The 17,667-nt window shown below is 37.4% G+C and overlaps 1 protein-coding gene across 3 annotated transcripts; it reads right to left on the reverse strand.

The window, feature by feature from the left end:
• Window positions 1-388: 388 nt before the first annotated feature.
• orc3 (origin recognition complex, subunit 3) lies at window positions 389-15,311 on the reverse strand. Of its 3 annotated transcripts, none has more exons than XM_063007157.1 (20): window positions 15,230-15,299; window positions 11,665-11,719; window positions 11,376-11,473; window positions 11,141-11,285; window positions 10,957-11,061; window positions 10,461-10,615; window positions 10,152-10,276; window positions 8,915-9,074; window positions 8,713-8,826; window positions 8,494-8,627; window positions 7,560-7,623; window positions 5,694-5,810; window positions 5,544-5,623; window positions 5,216-5,349; window positions 3,938-4,023; window positions 2,752-2,846; window positions 1,211-1,352; window positions 1,013-1,129; window positions 811-890; window positions 389-517 (listed from the first exon to the last, which is right to left on the reverse strand). In XM_063007157.1, exons 1-20 carry the CDS (start codon window positions 15,251-15,253, stop codon window positions 508-510), a joined length of 2,040 nt encoding a protein of 679 aa, XP_062863227.1. In that variant the 5' UTR covers window positions 15,254-15,299; the 3' UTR covers window positions 389-507. The 3 variants fall into 3 exon arrangements, with proteins under 3 accessions (XP_062863227.1, XP_062863226.1, XP_062863228.1); XM_063007156.1 differs by having other exon boundaries at window positions 389-534; window positions 15,230-15,287; XM_063007158.1 differs by lacking the exons at window positions 389-517; window positions 811-890; window positions 1,013-1,129 and adding an exon at window positions 1,479-1,515 and having other exon boundaries at window positions 1,218-1,352; window positions 15,230-15,311.
• Window positions 15,312-17,667: the final 2,356 nt, after the last annotated feature.

The following is a 17,667-nucleotide window of genomic DNA, read 5'->3' on the forward strand; positions in this document are numbered from 1 at the left end:
ACGACCTCTGCTGGCTGGTTGAGGAATAATGCTGATCAGGTGTGGCTCTCTGTGCACAGGGCTGATTAGCATATGAACTCGGCTGGTGCAGTTGAAAAAAAGCAGTCTGCTACTGCTCACGTTTCAGAGGGGACGTGTGCCGGTAGCTCTCATTAATCAGGGGCAGGGGTCAGCACCAGTAGAGAGGAAGCATAACGCAATTGGGTTAAAAAAAAAATTGGACGTGCTAAAAATCGGATAAAGGGAAAAAATGCATTAAAAAAAGGTATTGGGTAAAGAAGTAATTTAATTAAATCTGGCTGGTGGATGTAGTGTAATTAGCAATTAACACTGGCTATTTCGTAGAATATTAAACACTAACCAAAAAATGTAAATGCCATCAAAAACATTTTATTAGAAAATAGTATTTATTACCAAATGGATCATCATTAACACCCGCCCCAAGTAAGTCGTGCCACATGGTCAGTTTTCTGCTTCGTTGACTTCACAAATCCCAGAAACTCCAGTTCAGACACAGCTTGGATGAAACGAGCACTTGTTAGTTAAGGACAATACACAAAACCCCTTTGTTTAAATAAGCTAGCATTATTAGAACCAAATTAGGTAGTAGAACTGCTCTGATAGTTTCCTAGTTTGATACAGTACAATACAGTTAATTTACAGATTCACTGTAATGTTACAATGGAAATAAATAAGTCTAGTCTAAAAAGTTCACATTGAACCAGTTTTTATTGATCACACTAGAAGTGCTGGCAGCGGTCTGAAGGCCTGGGTGTGCTGATAAGTAATTGGTATTTAGATAAAGGATACTGTTTGACTTCATCAACTTTTCCATACTCATCAGAATCCGGATCCTTTCCTTCAGCAGCTGAAGCAACAGTTGCATAAGCCTGAAGAACAAAACAGTTCAATATATTTTTATCAAGAAAAAGCTTAAATATGCAGCACTGAAGCCTGAGTTCATGCTGAAATCTCAAAAAAAGTCATTTGTTGTTTTACAAAATGGACCCACCTCCAGCCAGTCAAACAGGTTGATAAGTCTCCCACACTCTAGGTGAAGCTTGTATGCAATGCAGATATCAGGAGCAGCATTGGATACCATGCCTGTATCTGTTTTCAGGTTCTCATTCTGCAACATTGAAGCAAGATTAACCTTTAAAATATTCTACAATCTTTAACTGACAATCCTGCATAATTAAATGGTTTCTACCTGTAGGTAATAGAAAGGATGGTTCAGTGCAGTCTGGATGGAGGTGCGTGGGGTGGCATTGAGGTGTCGCCTCAGAACCCCTGAGAAGCTGTAGTAGCACACCTCATACAGTGGCTGTGTCTCTGGTGGAATCAAATGGCTTCTAAACAGAAATTTTTTTATTATATACCAGGGGTGCACAACATACGGCCCGGAAATACTCTCCATCCGGCCCACCAAATAAAGTGCTGATGGATTTTAAATAAATTATGCTGTCATTTTAACTTACCAGGTAATTCCATGAAATTGCGAATGAAAAGTGCCTGCTAAATTAAGTAAATACAAGTTACTTCAGCGGTACCATGTCTTTGTCCAAACCAAGTACGAGTACAAAAAGAAAAGTGGATCTCGAGCATAAGAAATTTAACTCTGAATGGACATACAAGTATTTTTTTAGGAAACGGGCCATGACATTTTCTCATGTCTGGTGTGCTTGGAATGCATGGCAGTGGCAAAGGAATATACGGAGGCATTATGAAACAAAACACCTAAAACTCAACGATCTCCGAGGCGAGGACATAAAGCAAAAGATTGAAGCACTTGCGACCACCACATTAATCAGTTGGTGTCAGAAAGACGCTTCAATATCTCCCATATTGTAAAAATAAAATTTGTGGCCCTCTGGTGTAGGTGTTTATGTGAAATCGGCCCTTGGTAAAAAGAAGTTGTGCACCCGTTATATACTTTATTACAACACTTTATTACTGTCATGTTAAAGTTTCTTCTAGTAATGAGTATTTACACTGCATGTTAGCAAATAAATCGTTATTGAGCTCAGTGATAGTTTTAGACTGTCTTAAGTTTGATTTTCTTAAATGGATAATTACAATAATAGGCAAAAACATTAGGACTCACCGTCACCCAAAAATGTGCATGGCAATACTTGTTTCACAACAACTGTGCATATCACGGTCAGGGATACATTAATTTCAGGCTGATGAGTTACTCATATTACATGTGTTGAACACAGCAGTTATTGGCAGTCATACATGCCATACTGTTATGGCTAGGCACATGTGCACAGTTTACCCGCACAGAAAAGAAATGGCACCAGCATACACTGCAGGATGATGCACCCCACAACATTCAGAAGTTTAAGTTAATGGACCTGCAGATACCACATGACTCCTTCAAATGTCTTGTGGAGTCCATGTCTTACCAGGTTAGAGCTGTATAACAGCAAATTAAATGGGTGGTTCTAGTGTTTTGGCTTAACAATCCTTTCTTACAATCATAATTGTATTAACATTAAACATTAATAGGACTGAGTTTAGCCATTAATAAACTTAATTACTGCCGTTAGCAAGATTTTTACTTTTTAAATGTGTCCCTTTTACTGATATGTGTTTCCTATTTTGTTTGACTGTATAAACTAACAAAATATACAGTAGAGAATTAAACAATACTATGATTAGTAGCAAGGCATTCTGTAACATCTGAAACAGCAATTTCTTTTAAATAATATTTTAGATGGATTAGTATGAAGCAAAAAAATCACTAACCTCACAAGGTCATCAAAGACATCTAGTGCCTCATTTCTCAAAACCTCAAATGGACTAATTTTTTTCGACCTCCTGGTCTCCATCTCCAAGAGTGTCTAGGGGAAAATAGACCAGATATGAGAAATCTAACAGTGACACCTACAGTTGTGGTCAATATTACTGACACCCTGGATAGTTTACTATAAAAAGATGCTATCTTCAGAAATAAGTGGATATGTACCAACTTTCTATCATTGGAAGATTTTAACAGCATGTTTAAATGTATTCAACAAAAAAAGTTAACCTGTCAACATACATGCAGTCAAAAAAAGACATGAAGAAGAAACAGCATGTACCCTTCTATAAAGCTTAATTCCACAATCTGTGACAATACCAGCCTACAGATGCAAGAAGTTCACAGATGGCTACAAAAATTTTCTTAGGCTCTTGAATGTTTGCAGGGTTCTTTTTCCCAATAGCAGATTTTAAGCTCTCTCTAAACATTTTCAATTTGATTGAGATGACTCATTGCTGGCCAGTTTAAAACAGTCCTTTTGTGTGTGCTGTGGGTCATTATCCTGCTTTAGAATTTATTTTGTTCAACACAAACCTAGTTCTTGTACACTAGGATTTCACTCTAAAATGCTCTAACAATTATCTGTTTTTATTGTTCCTCTAACACTTTCAAGGCCTCTAATCCCACAGGCAGCAAAGCAACCCCACAATATTATGGATACGGATTTATCATCTATAAACATAACGTATAACATTTTCCTGAAGGATTGTGGTTTGTCTGTAAATTTTGACAAAGTTCAGTCATTTTATGCCTTTAAGCAGTGGAGTCTTTCTTGGTTTTCACCCATAGAGCCCTGTTTTGTAATTGCCATTGTGAACAAGAATCAGTGGAAAAACTGATCTTTTTAAGCATTAAAGCCACAATTCATAGGCTAATTAAAGTCAAGTGAGCGCTGACCAGGTGTGAAGAGGCGAGTCTAATTTCTAATTAATCTAATTTCTAATTATTTGGGTTTTATTGTTTTGTGCTTTTCTATATCAAACATATGAGTTTATGTATATATATCCAATCAGTTTCACTAAACACTTTATTTCAGGAGAACTTTTACATGGTGTACTTAATATTCAGCAGTGCCAATGCTGACCTCAACTGTATAACAGGAAACTTCAATTAAACCAAAGAAACACTCACTTTTTGAAGTTGAAAGAGATCTGTTTTTATCTGGAGATCTTTTTGTGAAGTGGCCTCCTCTTCATCAAGATTATCTGCAGACAAATCTAGGAGACAACACAGTGTTTTTTTCTATTATTCTAAAATTAATTTTAGCAGCATATAATAAAAAGTACAGGAAAAATGGTAATTGTGACAAATGCTAGTAAAATGGAGATTACCAGTGACTAAAATGATATGCAACTATATTAAACCAGAAAATACTCCCAGCAATTTAAGGTATCTCAAATCGGTAGGATTAAACAGCTCACTGTAACAAGTGTCCTTAAGTGATAATATCTATTGCAATTGTGAATTTGTAGTTTTTTGACTATTAGGCCAGTTTCCCAACCACTGTGCCGCGGCACTTAAGTGTGCCGTGAGAAATCATCAGGTGTGCTGTGGAAGATAATCCAATTTGGTACTCTAAGCCAGTGTTTCCCAATCTTTTTGACCCACAGCACATATTTCACATTAGAAAAATCACAAGGCGCACCACCAAAAAAAAAAAAAGTCACAAAAAGTATTGTTGTACTGCCCTCTAGTGGAAGAGAATGTAATTGAGTCTAAGCGAGCGGCGTGTAGTGACAGGCAGAACAATTACATTCTCTTCCACTAGAGGGCAGTACAACAATACTTTTTGTGAAAATTTTTTTGGTGGTGTGCCTTGTGATTTTTCTAATGTGAAATATGTGCCGTGGGTCAAAGAGGTTGGGAAACAGTGTATTAGGCTACCAATACAACACACAAACTGTTATTCCTCTATTTTAATAGAAATGCTACATTTTGGGTAGATATTATTACAGCCAAATTGGCTGATTTTTAGATTTTTTCAATCGAGTTTGGTTTTATGGGCTGAATTAATACTGTTGGCACAAATTCATTACTGATTGCAACACAGCCCTGCTTTTTGATACCATGTAAAAAATAAAACATCACTTGCCTATTAAAATAACGAATATTAAATGCTAAACAGAAAATAACTGGCAATTTGCTATTTACGATAATAACTAATCATGCATTCAGTGCCTTGTGTAAATGTTTAACCCCTTGATATTTTACACATTTTGAAGTGGTACACAAATTAGGTTTCATGGTATTACACGCTACAGTATGGTAAAAAAAAAAAAAAAAAGTGTTAAAACTGTAACTATATAAACAGCAGCAAATGACTCCATTACTCCACCTACAAGTCCAGACAAAACAGGGGCTGATATAATACATTCATTTTGTGTTTATCATTTCACAGCAATTACTTACTGTCAAGCTGCTCAAATTTGATAAAGTAGTCCTCCAGCTGCTCCAGTGCACTTCTTGTTTTCTTTGTGTTTCCTGATTTCAGAATGTCAGCACACTTTCTCAATGTTGAAACAAGCTCGTCTTTTGCTAGCAACCTGTAGTGGTGTTACAATGTAAGCATGTGTCTTCAAATCTGGGTATGTTATAATAATACATAGCAACAAATAGCTTTTATGTTTAAAAGGCAGTGGGTAAGGTTGGAGGAGGCACTTGAGTTACAATCAGAAATTGGAAATAACACATTTGGGAGGAAAGGGGGGTGATGATAATTTGAGCACAAATGTTGTACCTCAGAAGCTGCATAGCAGATTCATATTCATTTGTCTCCCAAATATTCTTTTCAAGACAGGATATGTGCAATTCTCGTATCTAAACACAAACATTCACATTACATATTTGGTAAAACCATATTATAATTTAAAGAACTTAAAGATCTTACCTGTTTTCCTAGTGGATACTTTGGCAGGGATGAGGTCAGAGTGTGGAGACAGCGCAGAATGGGATAGTAGTTCTTATGGTATTTTCTAAGGTCCTTCAGTAACTTTTGGCAGACTGTCTGTAATAATTTTACATAAAATATGTTACTATTATATATATGTAAATAGTGCTGGACAATAATTCGATATCGATATATATCGCGATAGAAAATGTTTCAATAACGGTGATATGATTTTTAAACAAATTCGATCGATATGCATTACGTCAGTGCGCTTTGCCCGTGTTACTTTTTTGCGGAAGCATTTCTGCTCGCAGGTTCCCACAGGGACGCAATTCAACAGCGCACCTCAAGCGAGTAGTTCTCCATCAAAACAGTGCAGTTACACACTCAACATAAATGTCAACCACCAACACAATTACAAAAAAGTATTACTACTGAGTACTAATACTACTGAGTACTAATACCAGTTATTAATATTACTTCTTATTAGTTGTGGCGCGCTACGAATAAAGGCACCAACGGGATATTCGCGTTCCACTGTTGCCAGATTGGGCGGTTTTACTCCTAATTGGGCGTGTTTTTTTTTCCAAAAACAATTTAATAGCTTTTATATAACACTTCTATTGAAAAGAGAATATTCAGTTTTAAGAAGCCCCAGCATTGTAGAAGGCTATTAAAAGTAAAGTCAAGTTGGTCAAAATGTATCATATTCTTGAAAGAAAATTAAAATTTGTTTTCCATGCATTCATGCTAGCATGTTCTGGGGTTCAAATGAGTCTCATCAGTACACACAAGTTTGCAATCAAATGATCAAGTATTGCAAAGGAATATCTTTGAAATTCTGTTAAAAGGTTATAGCCTATATTTTAGTTTTTCACAGGGAAAATGAGAAAAAATAAAAAGTTTATTATGCTAGGCTTGATGTCATTCTACATGGTACTCACTGCCTGTATAGGTAAACGAGTGAGTGACCAAAACATTACTAGATCAACAGCCACTAGCCATATACAAAAATAAGGTATCAGACAGTTTCTGTGCCACCCCTGTGTGAGCAATGGTCTCAGTCTGGCCACCGCTATGAAAATTGTCTGGCTCCGCCACTGTCCACAGTTGAAAAAGAAGCAGATGAAATAGCTGATAAGAGAGGAAGGACTGATTCAGTGGTGTATTCAGCCTGTATTTCTTGCCAGAAACCAGAAAAGAGGTTTGCAGGTACAGCCATCCAATGTTGGTGTTTTTGGCAGTTTTTCTGACATTTGTGTCATTCATATCGATATTATATCGTATCGACCGAAATTAGGAGTTATATCGTGATATAAATTTTAGCCATATCGTCCAGCCCTATATGTAAAAGATAAAAATAATAACTTAGCTGCATACCTAATAGAACATCAACAAAGGTGATTTTGTTTGTTTGTTTGGGTTTATTGCCATATCAGCGACATATTGGCTAATTTATGGCATAGACAGATATTGGAACTGTAAATCATTATGTTTAGATCATTTGTTTTACATCAAGACTTTCTAAAAAGTTAAGAATTTTAACTGGAGAAATCTTCTCAAACAATTCTTTTATGTTCTCAACCCTATAAAAATTGTCTCTGATGGCTGAAATTGTATGACATTCTAATAAAATGTGTTTGATTGTTAGGGGTGTAGCACATAATTGACAGGTTGGTGCCTGCTCGCCAACCAGGAGGTGTCGGTGGGTGAGGGCAGTATGACCAATTCAACACCTGGTTATAATTGTCTGGTCTTGCCTATTTAAGAAGCAACAAAGGTGAAATGGCATTATAAAAGTTCATTTAAGAATTAGTCTCGTACACACACACACACACACACACACACACACAGCCTGATATTTACCTTAACATGCTCATCACTGGTAAGAAGCTGCACTTGTTCCTGTGGCTCTTGTGCCTCCACAAATCTAAAATAAAAACCGTAGTCACACAAAACCAGGCAACCATGCGAAAAACAAACAAACAAAATTTCCACCCATGTATAGTAGTAGTAGTATTTGGTTTTATTGCCATACCTGAATCTAGAGCTACATCTAGGGCATACACATTTATGATCATACACTATTAGCTGACTTCAGAAACAACTGTAGTTACGTGCGTTTTGGTATTAATGTTCATGTTTATGCAATAGGTTTAATGTTTGTGGAGCATAAAGTCTAGAATTTTCTTTCGATATTTGTTGGTATTTTCTTAAAGAGGCCTTTCCATCCATGTATAAGGTATATTTTATATAGCTAGCAATCAAGAGTCAACAGGCAATTTAATTTTACCCACTCAGTATGAGGTTTATAGGGTAATCATTTACAGGTACCTTTAGAGTAGTCACAAGACAGAAACACCGACAAGCAGCTAAATTATAATAATTTGAGTTACAAGATATGTAATTTAACTCCTTAAAAACGTGCAGGTACACAATTTAAATAGTAGCCTAGCCTTACTATTAATTAGTAAGATGAATTAGTCCTCTACATATATGGCCAAAGGTATGTGCACACCACTTCTAATTACTGAGTTCAGGTGATTCAGCCCCACCTACTGCTAACATGTACATAAATCAATTGTATGCTTTGAACTTTGCGCACAGGAGACATGGTTTGACTAGTTGAGTGGAAAAACTCCAATAGCCTACAGAGCTTTGACCTCAATCCAATTTAATTCCAGTACAAGAGTATTTAAACAATTAACTTCAACTGTAAATGTAAAAAAAGCACATTCTTAAGTATATGTCCGTTTACCAATGGCGCACTCTAGTTTTCAGTTTACAGCTAATGCATTACCTCATAAAAGAAGGCAGCTGGCGGATCAGCTCCACATCTTGGTGGCTTAACTTCTCAGCATAATGCAGAGCATCCCGTTTTTCACAGCACAGCACACTGAGAGGTTGTGAATGGAAGTGCTCCAACAGTGCTAACTGTACAAGAACAAACATTTATATCTCCTGTAACATAAAAAGTTAGAAACTGGTAAGTACTTCATTTTTATGTGCATATGCTTACCTGCAGGCCTTTGACAAAGTTGCGCACAGAGAAGTCATGGTACAGAAAGATGCTCACCAGCACCTGTAACACTTTGCCACTGAGCTTAAAGGGAAACTCTGAGGTCACAATCAGCTGTAACAACAAAATTTTAAAAAATAATAAATAAAACGATACATTTAATCAGATGAACTACTGCTTATAAACCATCAGTAATAAATACCTTGTCAATAACTGTTGCAAGATGTTGGGTACAGGAGAGGGACTGAAAGAGCTCAATGCACAGCAGAGAAGACACTGAATGCGGCAGCATGTGCTGAATTGTGCTGGGAGATGTAGCAATGCCAAAGACGAAGATCAGCGGAAGCTCCTGGATGTAGCGACTGTTTAAAATATTCAAGAATTCTTTGTTTAAAAAGTATATAATGCATTTCACTAATATTCTGATTTTTCCATTTTTTCCCCATCAAGCACTTTATGTTCATGTTAGGGTTAAAGCAAGTCCAGTTCATCTGGGAAACACCAGGCATAAAGCAGGAATTCCCTGGACAGGGCGCCAATCCACGGCAGCGCTTTAACCACCCCCAGACAAAGCCAATCATGTCTTTGTACATGCCCAGCCAACTGAACCTGGAGAATGCACCACCCACTGCATGCACCCACATTTCCCTAATATAAATCTCATAATAAAAGTCCCAGTTTTTATACCCAAAGTATTTGTGTTCTGAATCTTTTATTTTACATTTAAGAAAAATGGATGAACAAAAACACTAGCACCCTTAATTTTTTGTCCAGTATTTCTATATTTCTCAGCTGGAAATCTGTTCTACTGAATCAGTTTGCCTTTGATGCTTAGCTGTTGGTGAATTTTAAAAACTGTCAGTTAAGTGTTTTTAATGATTTTGTCATGATTTCCCATGATTGACTCAAGGCAGGTTACAAAAATACTATAGTCTACTCACCCATTCTTGTTTTTTTGAGAAATGTTTTATGTCATCCTGCTAAACCACAAAGTGCAACTGAGACATGGCCTGAGAAACTATGACCTAAGATTGCAGTTACTGCCTTCAAAGCTTGTGATCCAAAAATGTTATGTTTAGGGTAACAATATTTACACCCATGGCATTTGTTGCATAATTTACAAGAATGTACAGTCATATTTTAAAAGCAAAGTTTCTTTTAAATGTGAAATAGTACTGACCACCATCACTACGCTTGCAACTAGACGTTGAGTAGGGCATATTAGACGACTACAAAAATCAGGTCACTGAACAGTGAGCACTACAAAAGAGCCTGGTACAGGGGCATGACAAGTCTAGATTCCACAAAGCAAGTCAGCAAGTGGAAACTCAGAAGATTTTCAGAAGAGCCACTTTTTTTTTTTTTTTTGAGTGCGTCACATTAACCAGAATCCTCTTCTGGTATAACAACACTGAAATGTGATGAACAAACACCTTTACCTGCAGATCAGAATAAAATCCTGTAGAATACGTGGATTGAAAGCTTCAAAATCTTTGAAGATCAACACAATTGGAGGACTTGCTGATAAACTGCTTTTCTTCCCTGGAGATTTCACAATGTGTTTCTGCAAGAAGCAGCCACCAACACAACAAACACAGAATTCTCAGTATTAAAGTATTTCTAAATCTAAATATATATATAAATTTATACAGATTTTAGTAATGGTTAATAAACAATCAGTATGTTGTAATTTTTTAAAATATATTTTCATTTAAAAAAATTTAACTACACTTTTTAAACAGTGTTACCTTCACAACAGTCTTGTACCACTGACAAAGTGCATTTATTGAGCATGACACCCTCTTCTGTGCTAAAGACATACCAGGGTCTTCCTCATATTCCTCTAATAACACCCCAACCCCCATCAGCCTTTCTAATACTCTCTGCATCAGGTTCTTCAGAGCTGTGTGAAAACAAGATCATTTCTGTTCTAAAAACATCATTGGTTTTGAAGTTTTATATACATAATTACACTTGACCATGTATAATTAATTAAAAATGTAATAGCAGCAGGATATCTCAACTTTCAAGACGCATTGCATTGGCAAAAAAAGACATTTGTGGTTTATCAGCACAAAGAAAGTATAGAAAAAAAACATCCAATAATTGTGGCATTCAATATAATTTAAATTAGAGATTATTTATAACACTTAGTTAAAATTTGGGCAATAGGTACATTGAGAGAGAGAAAAGGAGGGAAAGACAGACAGGGACTAACATTATCACTTTACAATGAAAGTATACCTGAACATTCCTTAGCCTGTAAAGACACAGCAAATGGGGTAACAGATTCCTTCAAGAGGTCAGTAAGGCTCTGAAATGTCATATCATGATCCGGTACATTCACTCCTATGAGAAATAAAAGTTAGTAAGACATCATTTCCTTTACTGAATTACCACTTTTCAGAAGTAAAATTAATGCACTCACCAAGCACCAGGGCAGCTGTAGGTATTTCACTGGCTCTCATTAGTGATGCCCAGTCATCAGCTCTAGACTCAAAGCTTGTGGTATACTTTTTAATGAATTCTAAAAGGCTATCCAACATTTTCTTATTAAGCTCATCTTGCAATACCTGAAATAAAAATGCCATTTTGTTATCAAAGGGACAAATGTGACACAGAAAACCAAAATGTTGTATACTGTATAATGTAAATACACAAACCTCTGTGTCCGTATTAATCTTCTCCCAGAGTCTTTTACAAATACTAAAGCGTTCTTTGCCATAGCCACTGTCCTCACCTCCATCAACAAAATAATCCTCTGCAATGCCAAGAAGATAACAAGCTCAAGTCTGTCAGGAATCGGCTCTTAAAAAGACATTTATACTATATGTGGACACCTGTTTTAATTAGTGAGTTTATTAATTGGCCATGGTTTTGAAATGAAAATATCGAACAAGCATTGCTCAGATGTCCACATACTTTTAACCAGCTGATTGACTTTTCACCTACCTGCACCTACAACTCGCTTTCTTTTCTTGGAGGCTGGCTTGAAGACAAAGCACCCCTAAACAGGGGGGGGATAGGTTAATCCTGATAAATTGTGGTTTTATACAGGTAGTTAAGACTTCGCATTACAATGGGTTAAAACATGTTCTAATTACAGTAGACCCTTGACTTACGAATTTAATTGGTTCCGAAGGGCTGTTCTTAAGTCAAAATGTTCATTAGTTAAACCTATTTTTCCCATAAGAAATAATGTAAATAGAATTAATCCGTGCCAAACCACCCCAAACCACCCCCTTACCTAACCTTTCTAATGTCTTAAATGGTCTTTTTTGTTATAAATACAAATGTATTTTCCCTTAAATCTTAAATAGAATAGACATTACTGTAATAAACAATAATAAACAACAATACACAGTAGTACTGTATACATAAAAAACACACATCACATTTCAGTGCATTACGTGTTCTGTACCATACACCATAATTCATTTCCTTCTTTTTTTATAAGATGTATCTACCAGAAACAACAATAATTCTCATATTTCTCTATTATTTCCTTGTTTATTTTAATAGAATTGTATTTTGTAGGTCGCACGAAAAAAAATACTTTACTCAGCGGACTTCCTTCTTCTCTCTCACTCACTGTCCCCTCTGTCTGATACACAGTGACAGCTACTGGCAGGAGTAATTATACAACACAACAACGCTTTCTCTGCAGCTTCTTTTGGCCATTTTAATATACGGTCGGAGTGAACTTGTTCGTGACGTCACGTGTTTGGAGAATTTCGGTTCGTAATCCGAAATTTGTTCGTACGTTAAGTTGAAAAAGATCGTTCGTAACTCCAAATGTTCGTATGGTAAACCGTTCGTAACTAAAGGGTCTACTGTATGTATTACTTCATAATACCCAGCATTACTTTTCCTCCATGGTCCTGGAGGATCATTATTTTGTTTCAATAAGTACTTGTACTTTTATATAACTGAAATCACAAAGTATCTTGTACTTAAATCATGGTTGCTAGATGATGGTAACAGTCCTCCCAGCTTCAGCAACGTTGGAACAGTTTAATCATGAATAAGGGTAAACTGAACAGTATAACTTTAATCAGATTCTAAAGAAAAAGACATAATTAGGTATTTTGGGCCATTCATTGCTCTTATTCCAACATCTAAACAATGTGATGTGAACAATATACAGTGTATCACAAAAGTGAGTACACCCCTCACATTTCTGCAGATATTTAAGTATATCTTTTCATGGGACAACACTGACAAAATGACACTTTGACACAATGAAAAGTAGTCTGTGTGCAGCTTATATTACAGTGTAAATTTATTCTTCCCTCAAAATAACTCAATATACAGCCATTAATGTCTAAACCACCGGCAACAAAAGTGAGTACACCCCTAAGAGACTACACCCCTAAATGTCCAAATTGAGCACTGCTTGTCATTTTCCCTCCAAAATGTCATGTGACTCGTTAGTGTTACTAGGTCTCAGGTGTGCATAGGGAGCAGGTGTGTTCAATTTAGTAGTACAGCTCTCACACTCTCTCATACTGGTCACTGAAAGTTCCAACATGGCACCTCATGGCAAAGAACTCTCTGAGGATCTTAAAAGACGAATTGTTGCGCTACATGAAGATGGCCAAGGCTACAAGAAGATTGCCAACACCCTGAAACTGAGCTGCAGCACAGTGGCCAAGATTATCCAGCGTTTTAAAAGAGCAGGGTCTACTCAGAACAGACCTCGCGTTGGTCGTCCAAAGAAGCTGAGTGCACGTGCTCAGCGTCACATCCAACTGCTGTCTTTGAAAGATAGGCGCAGGAGTGCTGTCAGCATTGCTGCAGAGATTTAAAAGGTGGGGGGTCAGCCTGTCAGTGCTCAGACCATACGCTGCACACTACATCAAATTGGTCTGCATGGCTGTCACCCCAGAAGGAAGCCTCTTCTGAAGTCTCTACACAAGAAAGCCCGCAAACAGTTTGCTGAAGACATGTCAACAAAGGACATGGATTACTGGAACCATGTCCTATGGTCTGATGAGACCAAGATTAATTTGTTTGGATCAGATGGTCTCAAGCATGTGTGGCGGAAATCAGGTGAGGAGTACAAAGATAAGTGTGTCATGCCTACAGTCAAGCATGGTGGTGGGAATGCCATGGTCTGGGGCTGCATGAGTGCAGCAGGTGTTGGGGAGTTACATTTCATTGAGGGACACATGAACTCCAATATGTACTGTGAAATACTGAAGCAGAGCATGATCCCCTCCCTCCGGAAACTGGGTCGCAGGGCAGTGTTCCAGCATGATAATGACCCCAAACACACCTCTAAGACGACCACTGCTTTATTGAAGAGGCTGAGGGTAAAGGTGATGGACTGGCCAAGCATGTCTCCAGACCTAAACCAAATAGAACATCTTTGGGGCATCCTCAAGCGAAAGGTGGAGGAGCGCAAAGTCTCGAATATCCGCCAGCTCCGTGATGTCGTCATGGAGGAGTGGAAAAGCATTCCAGTGGCAACCTGTGAAGCTCTGGTAAACTCCATGCCCAGGAGAGTTAAGGCAGTTCTGGGAAATAATGGTGGCCACACAAAATATTGACACTTCAGGAACTTTCACTAAGGGGTGTACTCACTTTTGTTGCCGGTGGTTTAGACATTAATGGCTGTATATTGAGTTATTTTGAGGGAAGAATAAATTGACACTGTTATATAAGCTGCACACAGACTACTTTTCATTGTGTCAAAGTGTCATTTTGTCAGTGTTGTCCCATGAAAAGATATACTTAAATATCTGCAGAAATGTGAGGGGTGTACTCACTTTTGTGATACACTGTACATTAGTGAGTGCTGCTTAATTCCAATGCTCGTCCAACATTTGTATTTTCAGCATTTAGCAGAAGCTTTTATCCAAAGCGACTTACAGTACTATGACAGTAGCTTGTCTAAGCAATTGAGGGTTAAGGGCCCTGCTCAGGGGCCCAACAGTGGCAACCTGGCAGTGATGGGGCTTTAACCAGCAACCTTTCGATTACTAGTCCAGTACCTTAATAACAGCTAGACTACAACTGCCCTGACTTCAACAGCACTTACAGTTGCACAGTATCAACAAGAGTACAGATTTATCTACAAGCAACATCTACAACAGAATAAATACGGTAATGCATGTTTTAGTAGCTGTTCCATCCTGATCAGGGCTGCAGTGATTCAGAGCAAAACCAAGAAACAAACCTTTGTCAGGATGTCTGTCTTTGCTGGACGCCACAAATACAAACACTACTACACACATCAGCAGCCAGTTTAACTACTGACATGTTTTTTTTCCATTTAAAACGTCACAGCCTCAGATTTTACTCGTTTACTGGCAGTAAAAATTAAACGCATGGCTTTTATTGTTATATTCATGTAAACGAAGTGAATTAATGAATATACTGCATATTTATACTAAAAACTGTTACTGAATTACTGACGTTTGCGTACTTTAAGCAGCTAGTTGTTTATATAATGCACTTTGGTTCGCGAATCCCGTTCTGTAACAATTTAAAAACATAAAACATGCATTTTTACCTTCGATACAGATGACGTAGCCATTATTATTTACTAAACTGAGCAACTTTTAATTCACACACCATGAACTCCACACTTCCTGTTCTTTTTCCCGCGCTTCTGACGCATGCGCTCTGACGTCATGTAGAAAACGTCCTCAGGCACTTTAAGAATAAATATAAAGTACACTGATCAGCCATAACATTAAAACCACCTCCTTGTTTCTACACTCACTGTCCATTTTATTAGCTCCATTTACCATAGAGAAGCACTTTGTAGTTCTACAATTACTGACTGTAGTCCATCTATTTCTCTACATACTTTTTTTTAGCCTGCTTTCACCCTGTTCTTCAATGGTCAGGACTCTCCCAGGACCGCCACAGAGTAGGTATTATTTAGGTTGCGGATCATTCTCAGCACTACAGTGACAATGACATGGTGGTGGTGTGTTAGTGTGTGTTGTGCTGGATCAGATACAGCAGCGCTGCTGGAGTTTTTAATTAGTGTCCACTCACTGTCCACTCTATTAGACACTCCTACCTAGTTGGTTCACCTTATAGATGTAAAGTCAGATACGATCGCTCATCTATTGCTGCTGTTTGAGTTGGTCATCTTCTAGTCCTTCATCAGAGGTCACAAGACGCTGCCCACAGGCCGCTGTTGGCTGGATATATTTTGTTGGTGGACTATTCTCAGTCCAGCAGTGACAGTGAGGTGTTTAAAAACTCCAGCAGCGCTGCTGTGTCTGATCCACTCATACCAGCACAACACACACTAACACACCACCACCATGTCAGTCACTGCAGTGCTGAGAATGATCCACCACCCAAATAATAACTACTCTGTGGTGGTCCTGGGAGAGTCCTGACCATTGAAGAAAAGGGTGAAAGCAGGCTAAAAAAGCATGCAGAGAAACAGATGGACTAAAGTCAGTAATTGTAGAACTATAAAGTGCTTCTATATGGTAAGTGGAGCTGATAAAATGTAGTGAGTGTAGAAACAAGGAGGTGGTTTTAATGTTATGGCTGATTAGTGTATATTGTCTGGGTCATTATCAAGGCCTGCATTTTTGTGTTCAGATCACAAATGTAACAGCTTGCGTCGTCGTATAAAGCTTTGTTGATGATAATGTTGTAAAAGGCAACACGTGTGTCCAAGGTTTTAAGTAAAACCAAGTACGGTGAAGGTCAAAACATATTTGCACTGTATTTTGTAATTTTCATCAATAGTTAATAAAAAATAAAAAAATGGAATAGGTTGATTACATGTTTTAAAAGCACTTCAACTCCATAATGTTTCACATCTTTTCTTGGATAAAGTGAAATATTATACTGAATCGAAATAAGACAAACACTGAATACAGTGGTACCTTGAAACTTAACGTCAATTGGTTTTGGGACTGGCACCGAGTTTAAAAGGTGTTGAGTTTCAAGGTATTTTCTCCCATAAGGATGTATGGGAAACCTGTTCATGCGTTCCATGGTCCCGTGGCATATGTAAAATAATGGGGTTGTTTTTGACACTTGTACACTGAAAATAACACAAATATAAAATAAAAACATTTAAATAAAAAGCTGATTCTTACAATTTCTCAGAACACCAAGCTGTGACAAGTTTAAAAGTGAAACAGGAGGAATATCCAGCTAAACAGATACACAAGGACGCTTTCAGAGTGAATCTAACGGTTATTCCACACAAATGCAGTTTCGTCTCTGATTCTCCCTTTCATGACAATTTACTGCACCGCTCAAGCCGAGCACTGAACAAAGCGACTGTTCATTGTTAATTAGAAATTTAATAAATACATTTTTTTTTAAACAAACTGAACATGCTGAGTTTAAGGGTACAAATTTCTCAACGAAGGGCATTAAGTTTCAAAGATTTTGAGTTTAGGGGACGTTGAGTTACAAGGTACCACTACCTGTGAAATGCCCAAAAGTTAGCTAATGTACAGTAAATGTTAGATGTTAACTTGTGTTGCTTTTTTCTATTTCATTTGATTTTCATGTTTTACCACCACTTTATCCTGGGTTGGGTCACAGTGGGTCCAGCCTCCTGGAATCACTAGGTGCAAAGCAAAAACAAACCCCAAATCCGAAGCCAATCCATCACAGGACCCCGGCCACTGATAACAGGTATGTGCTACAGTATATTCATCCTGTTTGGTTAGTAAAATTTTTCTTTTTTAATTCTGCTTATTACAAGTTACTGCTAGTTAGTGTCCTCCACTTTGTATTTAATCATTTAATCACATAAAAGGTGGTCATCCATAAACATAATGACACCTAACTACTATTTTCACAAAACCAAACTGTAACCATTTTATTCCATTGTGTTGGTTTTAAAATAAATGTGGTCCAGAGAACTATGAAAACTAAATACAAATGTATTTACAATACACAGTCTGATTGTAAGCAAGTCAAATAACCACTGCAGTAATACAGAAAGCATCAGGGTTA

This window comes from Trichomycterus rosablanca, chromosome 13 (assembly GCF_030014385.1).
Source record: "Trichomycterus rosablanca isolate fTriRos1 chromosome 13, fTriRos1.hap1, whole genome shotgun sequence".
In the NCBI taxonomy this organism is placed as follows: Eukaryota; Metazoa; Chordata; class Actinopteri; order Siluriformes; family Trichomycteridae; genus Trichomycterus; species Trichomycterus rosablanca.

Coding starts and splice junctions, on each gene's coding strand:
- orc3 (XM_063007156.1), bottom strand. CDS start 15,253: ATGGCTACGTCATCTGTATCGAAG. Junction 10,277..10,460: donor GGTACAAGACTGTTGTGAAG/GTAACACTGTTT, acceptor TGCTTCTTGCAG/AAACACATTGTGAAATCTCC. Junction 891..1,012: donor ACCTGTTTGACTGGCTGGAG/GTGGGTCCATTT, acceptor TTTGTTCTTCAG/GCTTATGCAACTGTTGCTTC.